Source organism: Sitophilus oryzae, unplaced genomic scaffold (assembly GCF_002938485.1).
Source record: "Sitophilus oryzae breed Bouriz unplaced genomic scaffold, Soryzae_2.0 scaffold_177_pilon_pilon, whole genome shotgun sequence".
Lineage (NCBI taxonomy): Eukaryota > Metazoa > Arthropoda > Insecta > Coleoptera > Curculionidae > Sitophilus > Sitophilus oryzae.
The window spans coordinates 631,271-645,816 of record NW_022146479.1 but is presented as its reverse complement, the minus strand read 5'-3'; the positions used below and the strand labels follow the sequence as shown (position 1 = coordinate 645,816).

The 14,546-nt window shown below is 30.8% G+C and overlaps 1 protein-coding gene across 10 annotated transcripts in view; it reads left to right on the top strand.

Annotated features, from left to right (window-relative positions):
- LOC115882274 (ankyrin repeat and KH domain-containing protein mask) overlaps positions 1-14,546 on the top strand; it is a 105,716-nt gene that overhangs the window by 38,167 nt on the left and 53,003 nt on the right. For 6 of the 10 annotated variants that reach the window (XM_030900224.1, XM_030900225.1, XM_030900223.1 and 3 more), the window contains exon 5: positions 5,852-5,893. The exons of 3 other annotated variants lie outside the window; for them this stretch is intronic. In XM_030900224.1, the coding sequence (XP_030756084.1) occupies positions 5,852-5,893 (42 nt within the window). Of the gene's footprint in view, positions 1-5,851; positions 5,894-7,396; positions 7,509-14,546 lie in introns of those variants that run through there. One more of the 10 variants, XM_030900230.1, reaches the window with a different exon arrangement.

Sequence of the window (14,546 nt, the reverse complement as noted above, 5' to 3'; positions counted from 1 at the left end):
GACATACATCACTAGCACACGCTAGAGGTTGCCTACACACTACGCATAGCATGTCAGTGTAACAAATCCTGTTCCTATTTCCTAAGCGAAGATGAAACGTAGTATAATATTATATTGTACTGAATATTATTTAATATTTATATACAGGGTGATTCCTGTAAGTCGGTCATGCTTTCGGGGAATGATAGGGGACGTTGAAATATTAATTTTGATATAGCACACTATGAGTCGGAAATGCCTCTTACGCAAGATACAGGTTTTAGAAAAATTAAAGATATTCTTTAATAGTTTTTTAACAGTTGAAGGTATCGTTATAAAATTTCATTATAGGAGTCTACCTAACAGAGACACTTTAAATGTAAAAAGAAGAGGTTTTAGTTTCAGCCAGTGGCGTAGATGTGATACGCATCGGGTAATTTTTTCAAAAAAAAAAAAAATAGTACGCCACTGACAAAAATAAAAATTTTGGAGTTTTTTTTATTTACTCGGTTTATTTCCAAGAAAAAATGTCTCTTGCAACTTTCTCCTATCTAACACCATTTTCTCACAATTTAAAAATAAATAATTTTTTTAATGAAAATCTTAAATACCAGCGAATTATTATAACTAGAGGGCAGAAACACATGTGCATCGTTAGCTCCCTTCATCTTGGGTAACTTTGGTACTTTTTACTATTAGCACTAAATATATTTTTAAAAAATTATAAATTTAAACTAGAATTTCTTTATTGTTATTAATAAAATTCTTAGTTTTAAGGTAGTTATAATAATTCGCATATTTAAGGTTCTCATTAAAAACAATATTTACTTGTAAATTGTGACAAAATGGTGTTAGATAGAAGAAAGTGGCAAGAGACTTTTTTTCTTGGAAATAAACCGAGTAAATAAAAAAACTCCGAAATTTTTATTTTTATCAGTGGCGTACTATTTTTTTTTGAAAATATTATTATCTGACAAACGAATCTAAAACAGCGGAAGGAATTCGGGCAAAAAAGTCGATGTTGTCTCGTTTAATTATAGAAAAGCAAAGTTGCTCGATATTACCTATAAATTGAATATATTTTAGTTCATTTCAGTATACATAATTATATATATGCTAATATGTTGACGTAGTTCTTATTGTAATAATGTATTCTATTGTAATAATCTATCTAATTAACTGATTTCGTTCATTCTGCCTATTATAAAAGGTAAAGTATTTCCTTAAGATAACGTCCGCTTAGGGTAAGCTGGCAACGCTGACAAAATTCATCATGGCATCCCGGATTCAACCAGTCTGATTGGTCGAGATTCTCGCACGTCTTGCCGCCATTACCCCCAACTTTATGCCCCTCTCTAGGAATAGTAGAAACAGTCACTACTATTGAAAAATCCAGTGGCGGTGTTATTGTATTGTGTTTTATATCTTTAACTTGATTTGTGTTAATTGTAATTAGTACACGCGTTTTAACAAATATTACTATATTTGGCAAATGACTAAACAAAATGTAGGTACATTTAAAGTAAAATAATATTATAAACTTGACTGGAAAATATTATAAAAATTCCTGATATATTTTTATGAAACACCGCACGCTCGTGGATATTTTATGAATGAAATCGGTCATGATTTTAGAAAATTGCGATCCCCTTGCCGTTGCCCCGTTGTTTCAGATCCGTTTGTCAGACTGTACCCGATGCGTATCACAGCTACGCCACTGGTTGAAACTAAAACCTCTTCTCTTTACATTTAAAGTGTCTCTGTTAGGTAGACTCCTATAATAAAATTTTATAACGATACCTTCAACTGTTAAAAAAATATTAAAGTATATCTTTAATTTTTCAAAAACTTTAACACCCTGTATCTTGCGTAAGAGGCATTTCCGACCCATAGTGTGCTATATCAAAATTAATATTTCGACGTCCCCCATCATTCCCCGAAAGCATGACCGACTTACAGGAATCACCCTGTATAGTTCATACCAATTAAACTTTTAGTCACGTGATTAAGCTTGACCGGCACAGCGTTGCACACTTTTACATATTTTCTTTTAATCAAAATATTTTACGAAGTAAAAATAAATTAATTATAAATATATAAACAGTTATTTACATCAACAAAACTCACCTCCTTAACAGCACTTAAGGGACATAAAGAACCATTGCTAAAACCGCATTTCTGTTCAAAATATGTATTCTAATAAGGTTGCGATGAGTTTTTGCATTGGCTATTAAGCTATCTTGTACACCTTCGTACTAAAAGAGGTTCTAAAAAGAACAATGTTCAACTGCAAGATCTGCTAGTAAACATTTTTAAGCTTAAATTATCACAACACAAATCATTTAAACCAAAAACTCCTAAAACAAAACTGAAGTGTCAAAACGAATGACAATGTCAGGAAATAAATAAATAAATGTGGCAACTTGACATTTTTTACAACAGAGCTGCCACCTGAATTCCCAGCGGGAAATTTAAATTCCAGTTAGATACCTCGGTGCCGAATACGTCCATGGTTGGCAACAATGAATTTAAAAATCGCGCCTCGATTACGTAACTAAAAGTTCAATTGGTATGCCTTGTATGTGTATTGCTGACTTCCTATTTGATTTATTGTATTAAATTAAGAAACAAAGTACCTAATTTTTATGTCAAATAACAGCGAAAAGAAAAAAAAGGATAACGATTTTCCCGATAATGCGGGCTTTGAAATTCATTTTTACAAAACAAGCAAATAAGCTAAATACAAACCAGGTGACAATAAAAAATGGGAAGATCTAGAGCGACCTCGTTAATATAAGCAGATCGTCTGTCTGCAGCTGTTTTCGTTTAAGTGAGATTGATTTAAATTTCAAATGGATTCGTTCGTCCTGATCTATGGAGAGTAAAATCTTCGACAACAATGTTAAAGAGTAGATTTAACATAAATAAGGTCAAGTTTGTTTTGCTGATTTTTTTGTCCTTTGCGACACTCTTTGACCGTCTGTCTGACTAATTTACTTGATGGGGAAACAATGGTTTGACAGATTTTGGTTCTTTGCTCGATTGATTTGGTATTACGTATTAATGGTTGGTATTCAGATAGGGCATAAATATGTGATTTGTTCAACATATTACTAACTAAAATTAATTTATTCATAATATGTATACAGTATGTCCGCTGATTGTCTTTACAAGAGGAAAAACTTTTTTATTATAGACATTTTGAGAAAAATGCATTCTTCATAAACATTTTTGCTTGTTCTAAAATCGTTAATCCCGTTTATACTTTTTGAAATTTCCATACCGTTTTAGAGGAAATTTAAAAAATATGAAAATATAGTTGAATTTTTAAGAAATCATAAAAATCAAAACGCGTTTCTATGGTAATACAAATTCGCTTTCGTTTTTTGGTAGATTGTTATTAATATAATTTTAATTAAAATAATATTTTTTGCCGTTTTAAGATGTTTAAAAAGTACAAAATTTATTTAGTGCAATGCTACGATAAGGGCGATGATAATTATCGGAAAATATGATACTTTAACAACAGCAAAGAATATGACGTTAATTAAATTTAATAAAATCCTTTGATGATATCCATCTATCAAAGTATGAAATCGAAATGATATAACATAGAAACGGGTTTTGATTTTTAGGGCTTCAACCATATTTTCATGTTTTTGTTAACTTTCTCTAAAACGATATGGTAATTTGGAAAAGTATATAAACGGGAATAACCATTTTAGAACAAGCAAAAGTTTTTATGAAAAATTATTTTTTCTCAAAATATCAATAATAAAACAGTTTTTCCTCTTGTAAAGACAATTCGGAGACATTGTATAATTCATATCTAATTTTATAATTTATAAAGTCATATAATATATACCGTATGTTCAAAAAAATGGCGTCATATTGGCTTTTGAAATGACAAACCGTTTATAATCTTGGATATGGTTTTGTGTTTTGTTTCCAAGAGCTACCTGCAATTTTTATTATTACAGAATACGGTTCCTGAAAAATATCTGTCACATCACTTATTAGTTAGTTAATACAATATAATCGAAAAAAAGGCGTCAGCGATGGCGCCGATGGCTATAAATGAAGATCGCTGTCATTTTATATATAAAATTATATTGAGAATGTCATCGATTGTCATTTTGTCTGGAAACTTTTTTTACTACATATGAAAAAAAATTTGATGTTTCCAACGTCTCAACATTTACAATGATTATTTTTATTTCTTTTTTTATTTGTAGAAAATATTTGAACGTATATGGTTCTATATGTATATTTACGATTCTCTATAGCGATCAGTTCATTAATTAGAGCATTGAGGCCATTGACACTTCTTTCCTATATCTTATATTGTACTATGTACATAACGGTGCATATCAAAGATCTTATAATCCCTGCATATTATTTCTTATCACCGATTTATAATTAGTACATATATAAGGTAAAAGTTATCATTTTATCGTTAATTTCGAATATATAAATATTGCCTATGATTTACACAGACGGTTTCAGATATTTTTGATAATTTCATGATCATTCAATATAATTATCTTAACATTAAGCTCTTTTTTTTTATAGAAATCACATTACATATATAAAATACTCATTGAGGCTAAATTTCATGAAATGATCTAACTTCTTGGTGGACTAACAAAGACTTTTCTTTATAAAAAGAAGAAAATTCGAAATTAAACTTAACAACAATTCTTTTTGATATAAAAAAATGCAATTACAGGTCTGGTCATCCTAAATTATTGGTCTGGATATTAACGTGGAAGATAATGATGGAGATATCTTAATGGACATCTTAAGCATCTTAAAAAGGGAAAAAAATGTTCTGATATATTTTCTCCCATGCGATATTGCCGGATTTTGTAGCAAAAAATTACAATTGGCTATGTAGGCACTTTGAATAGTTTTGTATCTAGGGTTGGAACATTAATGTAATGTATTAATAATTAATTACTCGTTTTACTACAGTTGTAATACCTCAAATAGAATTCCAGATTCTAAAGGTATGTCTGTTTAATTCAATTTGATTTTCACCCCGCTTATCCTTAACCATGTATAGTAGCTAGGAACCGGCAACACTGTACATATTTCTTTCTTTCTCTGCCTATCATCTGGTTATAAGTCATATATACCTTTATCTTTGTCTTACGCATTAAGCTCAATTTCCACATACCACAGATTTAGAATGACCAGGCCAATACATAGTCTGTCCAGTGAGAGAATATTTGAAATGACGAACAATGTCAAACAATTACTTTTTTGACAAGAAGTAAATAGATGCAAAAATGCCAGAATAAAAACATAATTATTTTATTTTGAATGAATTTTATAAACTTTTTTTAAGCCTCTTTATAATATCACACTCTTCAATTTAAGTCCTGATACAATGTCTTTCCAAATTTGTACACTGTACATATATAACCCATTAAAAATGAAGAAATACCATGAAACAAACTCTGGAAAAGTCCAAATTAGCAAAAATTCATATCACAAATGGCGTCTCATGACTTCTCCTTTATTCAAATTATCAACATGCAACAAGTGTGGTATACTCTTTCGCTGGGCAGGCTATGTGTACTTATAAAAAAATATCCAAACGATACTATATTTTTTGTTTGAATTATAGTAATGACAAATAAAAATGTAGTAATTATGAAATCAGTCAAATTATATAATTTAACATTAAATGCTTATTATTGTTATGTCTAATAGGCTCTAACATGATTAATGAAAATGATACTTTTTTTTTAAATTATCTAAATTCAAACAGAATTAGCATTGTTTCAAAATATTTCTAGTCTTAATATGAGAGGAAAAACCTCGAAGTATATTGACACTGTCAAATTTATTCGTTTTTGGATTTCAGCATATCAGAAATAGTGCAGAAAATGCCGAAGATCTAAAACGGGTAAGTTTAAGACTTCCAAATAAATATACTCAGTGATTTTAGTATGATATTAACCGTTATTTTACTATTCGCGGTGACGTTTTACCATGACCTCACAGAACGATCGATCCAGTATCAATCTCTGCAATAAAATTCAAACAGACTTTGTTCTGCCATCTATTGTGAAACTAGTCAAGTAAATTCACATAAATCAGCTCGACATAAATTTTTTACATGATACCGTTGATTGAAGAAATAAGAAGATTCTCAACCTTATCGGCAATTTTGTGGTACAAAATATGTCCGAGATGTAACTGGGCGTTACTGTTACCTGTCCGAGATTTAGTTTATCTTTGTGCCGTTGCGCGCTAATAGTCGTTTACACCGGATGCTAATAGTCGTTTACAGTGGATAAAGAATGTAGTTCTGCTTTCAGTCGACAGAGTGGGTGGTTGCTGGAGACAGTGTTGCCGGAACTACGGATTAATCCGTAGATTTACGGATTTTGGGTACAGTACGTTAAGAATAAAGATTTTCTATTATTAAACAATTTAATATAGTACCACGTCAATGATATATTATATGATTAAATAAAGAACGGCGTCAGAGTTGGCTTGGAAATGAAAATCGTTGTTATTTCATAATGTAAATGTCAACAGTCGTCATTTCCAAGCCAATTAAATGACTTTTTTCGATCATAGGAAATATTCAGTACCTATAAAAGAATTTTTATTTTTGCCATATTCAAAGATATTTTCGTCAAAAACGTATTATAGATATTACACATTATATATATATATATATTACACATTCACCCATTACGTTGCGTATCTTCCCAATTCTTTCAATCAACAATGATACATACCACTTATTACCTATACTGTTTACCTAATTAAGGGCTTAGAATAAAAGAGATCCAAGTGACTTTTTTTTAATGGATTTAAGTGCAGGCTTAGATACTTTAGGTGCTAATTTATTTGATATAAAAGGAATTAAGTAGATTCTACAGTGACTCTAACTTAATTGCAAGTTAAACTCAAAGTTTGTTATGTCACATACATAAATGTCTGACTGTGATGACTTTTTTATATTGATAATTTTTTTGTTTCAATAAAATAATTCAAACTAATTTACTCTGATAACATTGACTTTGTCATTTCAATAGCCACTATAACGCCGTTTTTTTTAATCGTGCGGATTTTTAATACAGGGTCGGCTAGGTCAAAGTTTACTAAATAAAATATATTATTTAGTAAATTTTGCTCAAGTGCCAAGACCGTCTCTCGCCGATGCGGTATATCAAATTTGTATCAGATTTTCTATGATACACCAGTTAATTCAAGTTTAAGCCTTCATATTTCACCAGTGTAATCTTGAAAAATAATTGTAGACCATCTCTTATTTTTAATTAATCATTTATACTCGAAATTCCGTACCTCCGTCTCGCTAATCTTATCAGTATTCGTTATCGTTATGGGTACGTTTACATTAGACACTTTTTCAGTTGATTTTTTACATAAATCCGATCAAATTCTCCGTATAATCGTCTGCAGCAGTGAAAGTAGTGTTTATTAATGTGTACTAAGTGTTTTTATTTGGAAATTAACCAATGCATAAGGATTATTAAATTAATTTTGTAAGTTTTTAATACAATTTAATATCTAGGTTATCCTACAAAGTAAAGTTTACAGACATGTGCTTGTTATCAGTTACACGTCAACTATCCTGTTAGTTAATGTTTATAATAAATATTCCGTTTGTGAAAATGTATAATTACGTATACATGTTATTTATAAATTATATTTTATTGTACTGACTTTATATCGAACAGAACAAATTAATTATTTGATTATTTTACAAAAAACACATTGTTTTAATATATAATTTTGGTCTGTTAGTTTTTACTACTAGGCATTACAACAAATATGTCTAATGTTATTTCATTCTAATCATTTCAATAGTTTCAGTTTTTGGTTAAACAAAATAAATACTATTTAAAAAATCTAAAAAAGTTAAAACATTTTTATTGTGAAATTACGAATCTTTCTGTATAATAATAATTGAATGATTTTACCAAAATAATTATCTTTTTTTATTTCATTTGGTTATTAATATTAATATATTAGATAGAAAATAAAAAAGTAATACTAGGAAAAGTATTAGAAATGATATATTTTTAATTAAATTTACAGGGTGTCAAAAAATAGTCTATCTAACTTTGCCGGGTGATTTCTACAGATAAAAATACGACAAAAAGTTCCTATAAACATATTTCCTAAAATGCTTCTTAAAGAAATTACAGCCCTCGAAAGTGTAAATAAAAATAATATATTTTGCTTATTTTTAAGAACTTTGGTAAACTATTTTTTTTGAAATTTGGTTTTCTTACACACATTTTAATGCTATTTTAATGTCTTGAAGGGGTATTTTCCATTAGGGTAGAGGGTACTACAGCTGGTACTTTTTTATCCTTATAGATACAGTAATTTCAACAAATGACATAAAAATCTAGAGCATTTTACACAAGAAAGGTGTTTTTCGATTAGTTCGGAACAGTGACTGATTTTCAAGATATTTGCGTTTAAAGGTTACGATGCGGCTATATGACTATTAACGCTATTAACGAAATCATAAGACTAATTTATTTTTAATTTCTTTACATTTCATCATTTTGTTAATACTAAAATCGACGCATTCTAACTTTTAAACGCAAATATCTTGAAAACCGTTCACCATATCGAACTAAACAAATAATACTTTTTTTACGTAAAAATGTCCTAGCTTTTTATATCATTTGTTGAAATTACTATATCTATAAGTGTAACAAACGTACCACCAGTAGTACTCTCTTTATTACGAAATTTTACACTATCGACATTTGCCCTGGCATTAAAATGTGCGCAAGAGTACTAAATTTCAAGAAAAACGGTTTACCAATGTTACCAAAAATCAACAAAACATTATTTTTATTTACCCTTTCGGGAGCTGTAACTTCTTCGTGAAGCGTATTAGGGGATATGTCCATAGGAACTTTTTGTTTTATTTTTATCCGTAGAATCACCTACCAAAGTTAGATACACTATTTTTTTGGAACCCTGTATATTCTTGGTTTTATTTGTATGTACAGTGGTGGCCAAAAGTATGGAAACTTTTTTAATTTGTCATTTATGCTGAGAAATTAAAAGATGAAATAAAACGACTTATATAATCGTGACCTACAAATAATTTCCTACAAAACCTAATACATTTAAATAAAAAATTACAGCTATCAAAAAATATATAAAAAATTATGAATATTTTCTTGGTCAAAAGTATGGAAACTTAAGAAGAATGTTTATTAAAATTCAAGATAATATAAAAATTACTAATATGTAGTGGAATATCCCTTTGAATTAATTACTTCTCTACATCTTCGTGGCATCGAATCGATCAATCTCGTACAATCTTTACTGGAAATGGCCGCCCATTCAGTTTTTAGCACTTCCCATAATTCATTTTTATTTGAAATAGAATGGCTTCGAATTTTGCTATCCAAATGGTCCCATAAATTGTCTATGGGGTTAAGATCCGGAGACTGTGAGGGCCAATCCATTATTGGAATATTATGTTCATTTAACCAGTTTTGAACAAACCGAGATTTGTGCTTGGGATCATTGTCTTGCTGGAACAACCATCTGAGTGGCATTTCTTCATCAGCATGAGGCAGCATATTATTCTCCAATATGTCTTTGTACAAAAAACGGTCCATTATCCCATCAATTTTAACAAGAGGACCAACACCTGAGCGAGAAAAACACCCCCATACCATTATACTCCCACCCCATGTTTTACTGTGGGCATCTGGTACTTATGGCTGTACCGTGTACCTTTTGGTCTTCGGACATAACGTCTCCCGTCACTACCAAACAGTTGAAACTTGCTTTCGTCGCTAAACAGTACAGTATTCCATTTCTGATAAGACCAGGTGAGATGATCTTGAGCAAATTTAAAGCGGGCCATCCTATTTTTCTTTGATATTAGTGGTTTCTTCACCGCAACTTTTCCAAAAAGTCCCATGTCATCCAACCTTCTTCTCACCGTGCGTGCAGACACCGATATTCCCCTTTCACCCATTTCTCGAGAAATGTCTGTGGATGTTTTTCTTGGATCTCCCATTGATATTCTCGTCATTACTTTCATTGTCCTGTTGCTCAACTTTCTTGGTCTTCCTGACTTAAAAGCTGTTGAAACGTTCCGTTTTATTAAATTAACGAATTATTTTCGAAACGGCGCCTTTTAAAATGTTTAAATTTTTACTTATTTGAATTTGTTTATAACCGCTCTTGTATAATTCAACTATTTTATTTTTTAAATCCGTAGAGAAATATTTAGGCTTGGGCATGATGTTTATATTTATCTGAAGCAAATCGTACCGTTTATCAGCTTAAACTAAATAATTTTAATGTATTTATTTATGGTTTCCATACTTTTGGCCACAAGAAATCTATTGTTTTCCTACAAAAACTGCTAAACCTATTTTTTTCGCTGTGTAATTTTTGGAATACTTTTATTTGCTGATAAGCTGTTCATTTATATTCCTGAGAGTTTAAGCATAGCAATATTTTCTGTGATATTTTAAAAAGTAAAAAGTTTCCATACTTTTGGCCACCACTGTATATTTACACTTATACGTGCTAATACTTAAATGATATATTGATTCATCTTTACATATAAATTGTTTTATTAATTCACAAAATTAAATAAAACACGTATACATCAATTTCTTCGACTCTCGAAATGGAAATAATATAAGTAAATATTAGAAATCTTAAATTTAATGCTTTTGCTCCATATTTCATTTGATATCAAAAGATATTTTTTCAATATTAATTACTTGTGTCTTCTGTCCTATCTTCATATAAATACGTAGCTGCTTTTTCTAACATGCATGTTAATAGAAAAAAGGTTATCTCATTAACATTATTTCTAATTTATTAAAATCCTTGAGCGATAATAATTATAAATAAATATGTGATTATTTACTTGATTTTTTGGAGTCTGGCAGTTTATGTTTACCATGCACAAAACATTAGTGTGAATGATGATCATCGGTAGATTTATTTTTTCGTCTAGACCAGTGTTTAAAGACTGTTCAGCCATCGTTCACCTTTACATCATCATTATTTGTCAAATATGAGTTTTAGGGTGTGTCTGAGATCAGTTCATATTGTTTAGAAAATTTTAAGTACGCCTATATTATTGATTGAGCGAGTTCCGTTTTTTCGGCATTTATTCATTTTTTCTTGAGCTCTTCATCAGTTACAATCTCTTTAATTCCAATCCTTTGGACTGTTGAAATTCCTATTTCTAAAGCATCAGCAACTCGCTATATTATTTAAAAACGCTACCAATTTGTATTTTACATAGAATATTACACCTTTGCATTGTACTTACTACATACAGTGGTGGCCAAAAGTATGGAAACTTTTTTAATTTGTCATTTATGCTGAGAAATTAAAATATGAAATAAAACGACTTATATAATCGTGACCTACAAATAATTTCCTACAAAACCTAATACATTTAAATAAAAAATTACAGCTATCAAAAAATATATAAAAAATTATGAATATTTTCTTGGTCAAACGTATGGAAACTTAAGAAGAATGTTTATTAAATTTCAAGATAATATAAAAATTACTAATATTTAGTGGAATATCCCTTTGAATTAATTACTTCTCTACATCTTCGTGGCATCGAATCGATCAATCTCGTACAATCTTTACTGGAAATGGCCGCCCATTCGGTTTTTAGCACTCCCCATAATTCATTTTTATTTGAAATAGAATGGCTTCGAATTTTGCTATCCAAATGGTCCCATAAATTTTCTATGGGGTTAAGATCCGGAGACTGTGAGGGCCAATCCAGTAGTGGAACATTATGTTCATTTAACCAATTTTGAACAAACCGAGATTTGTGCTTGGGATCATTGTCTTGCTGGAACAACCATCTGAGTGGCATTTCTTCATCAGCATGAGGCAGCATATTATTCTCCAATATATCTTTGTACAAAAAACGGTCCATTATCCCATCAATTTTAACAAGAGGACCAACACCTGAGCGAGAAAAACACCCCCATACCATTATACTCCCACCCCCATGTTTTACTGTAGGCATCTGGTACTTATGGCTGCACCGTGTACCTTTTGGTCTTCGGACATAACGTCTCCCGTTACTACCAAACAGTTGAAACTTGCTTTCGTCGCTAAACAGTACAATATTCCATTTCTGATAAGACCAGGTGAGATGATCTTGAGCAAATTTAAAGCGGGCCATCCTATTTTTCTTTGATATTAGTGGTTTCTTCACCGCAACTCTTCCAAAAAGTCCCATGCCATTCTTCTCACCGTGCGTGCAGACACCGATATTCCCCTTTCACCCATTTCTCGAGAAATGTCTGTGGATGTTTTTCTTGGATCTCCCATTGATATTCTCTTCATTACTTTCATTGTCCTGTTGCACAACTTTCTTGGTATTCCTGACTTAAAAGCTGTTGAAACGTTACCTGTTTTATTAAATTTACGAATTATTTTCGAAACGGTGCCTTTTAAAATGTTTAAATTTTTTCTTATTTGAATTTGTTTATAACCGCTCTTGTATAATTCAACTATTTTATTTTTTAAATCCGTAGAGAAATATTTAGACTTGGGCATGATGTTTATATTTATCTGAAGCAAATCGTACCGTTTATCAGCTTAAACTAAATAATTTTAATGTATTTATTTATGGTTTCCATACTTTTGGCCACAAGAAATCTATTGTTCTCCTACAAAAACTGCTAAACAGATTTTTTTTCGCTGTGTAATTTTTGGAATACTTTTATTTGCTGATAAGCTGTTCATTTATATTCCTGAGAGTTTAAGCATAGCAATATTTTCTGTGATATTTTAAAAAGTAAAAAGTTTCCATACTTTTCGCCACCACTGTATGCAGTGTCCACGGGCAAGAGTGTTCTACCAGCGTCTCTTTCTCGAGAAAAAATATTTTTAAGCTCATAGCAATAAGCTCTTGTTCATTTTGGTTAAACCTTTTGAGGCATTTTTGCAATAAAAAAAATTGAATTTTGTTTTACAGCAACAATCAAATTTTAATTTTGACATTGATCGATGTCTGTCAGTAACATTATAACCCCAAATCAAATGACAATGTTGACATTGATCGATGTCTGTCAGTAAAATTATAACCCCAAATCAAATGACAATGACGATTACTAAAAAGAATATGCAGTAATTTGCGAAATACCGTAATAGGTTTGTTCCAACCCCAAGTTTTAGAACGGTTCTGGAACCGTTCGGAAATCATTAGGACTAGTCTTATCCGCATGCGTTAATTCGGCACTGTTTTTGAACGATTCTAGATTAACAATCGGTTGGAACAGTTTCGGAACCGTTTTTAATCTCTCTTGTCAAAACACCGGTTAAAATAACCTCACTTTTTGTTTCATGTAAGATGTTAACAAAACAACCCTTAATAATATTCTTCACAGATATTCTTATTAATTGTATAGAACAGTGGAAACTGTAAAAAGTCGTATATTACTACCTAAATTAATAAATAATGGACACAAACCATAATTTTGGTAAGTTTCACTTGGTTTACTATTCGTTTTTTTTTGTTGAAAACTGTGAACTGTAAAATGTTAAACTCTAGCTAAAATAAATAGACAATTTATAAGTATAGAAAGAATTCTAAACACTAAAACCCATTAAACTCCAAACAAATCTACAAAACAAAACAAGCAAACGCCTCGGCCTAAATGTCAATCAGCTATCAGCTAATAAAATTTACTAACTGCGCATGTCAGTACAAACAGTTCCTACTTACTGGCAAGTATCGAAATTACGGTTCCGAAACCGTTCTAATAACGATCAGAAAATTGGTTGGAACGCAAAGTGAATCCGTTCCGAGAACGATCCCCATCAAGGTTGGAACGCTTTTAGCCCTATGCGCATGAACGGAACCGTTCCTGAACGGTTCTCAGCGGGGTTGTGGAACAATCCTAATGATGTCATCAATCTCTTTCATCTGGTTGGCAAGTGATTGATAGAATTCGACAATATATGACGTGACGTTGAACGATGGTTGAACATTCTATATCACTTCCCGACAGCATTTTTGGCTTTACAAAAGGTTCGTTCCAACCATGAATCATAAACAGATTTGCAACAATTTGCAAATCTTGTCCAATGCGCATGTCGTAAAATGAATTGTTTTCTGACCAATTTGAAACTACGGTTGGAACACCTGCTTAATATTTTGTCTGTCAAGTGTCAATTTTAAATAGAATAACATAACCTAAAATTCGTCTAAGGCAACATTGAGTAAACAAGGTTGTTGACTCTGAAAGAACTAGGAAAATGCTCAACAAGGTAATTATCTTTAAAGAAAATACCAATTTCAGCAAATGGTTATTTTATATTTTACTTGATGCAAAGCAGGAATATTGCCATATTGGCCAACTTGGCTATTAAAATGCTGGCTTATTTCAAACCTTTCAGCTATGTACGTGATTAGCACTTTGTCTTGTAAGCCTAAAATGTTCAAAGAAAACTTCATTGGAATATTGAGGCACGGTTTCCTCTGAAAATATTAACACAATAAGATATTAGATAAATTTATGTGCAAAAATGTCTAT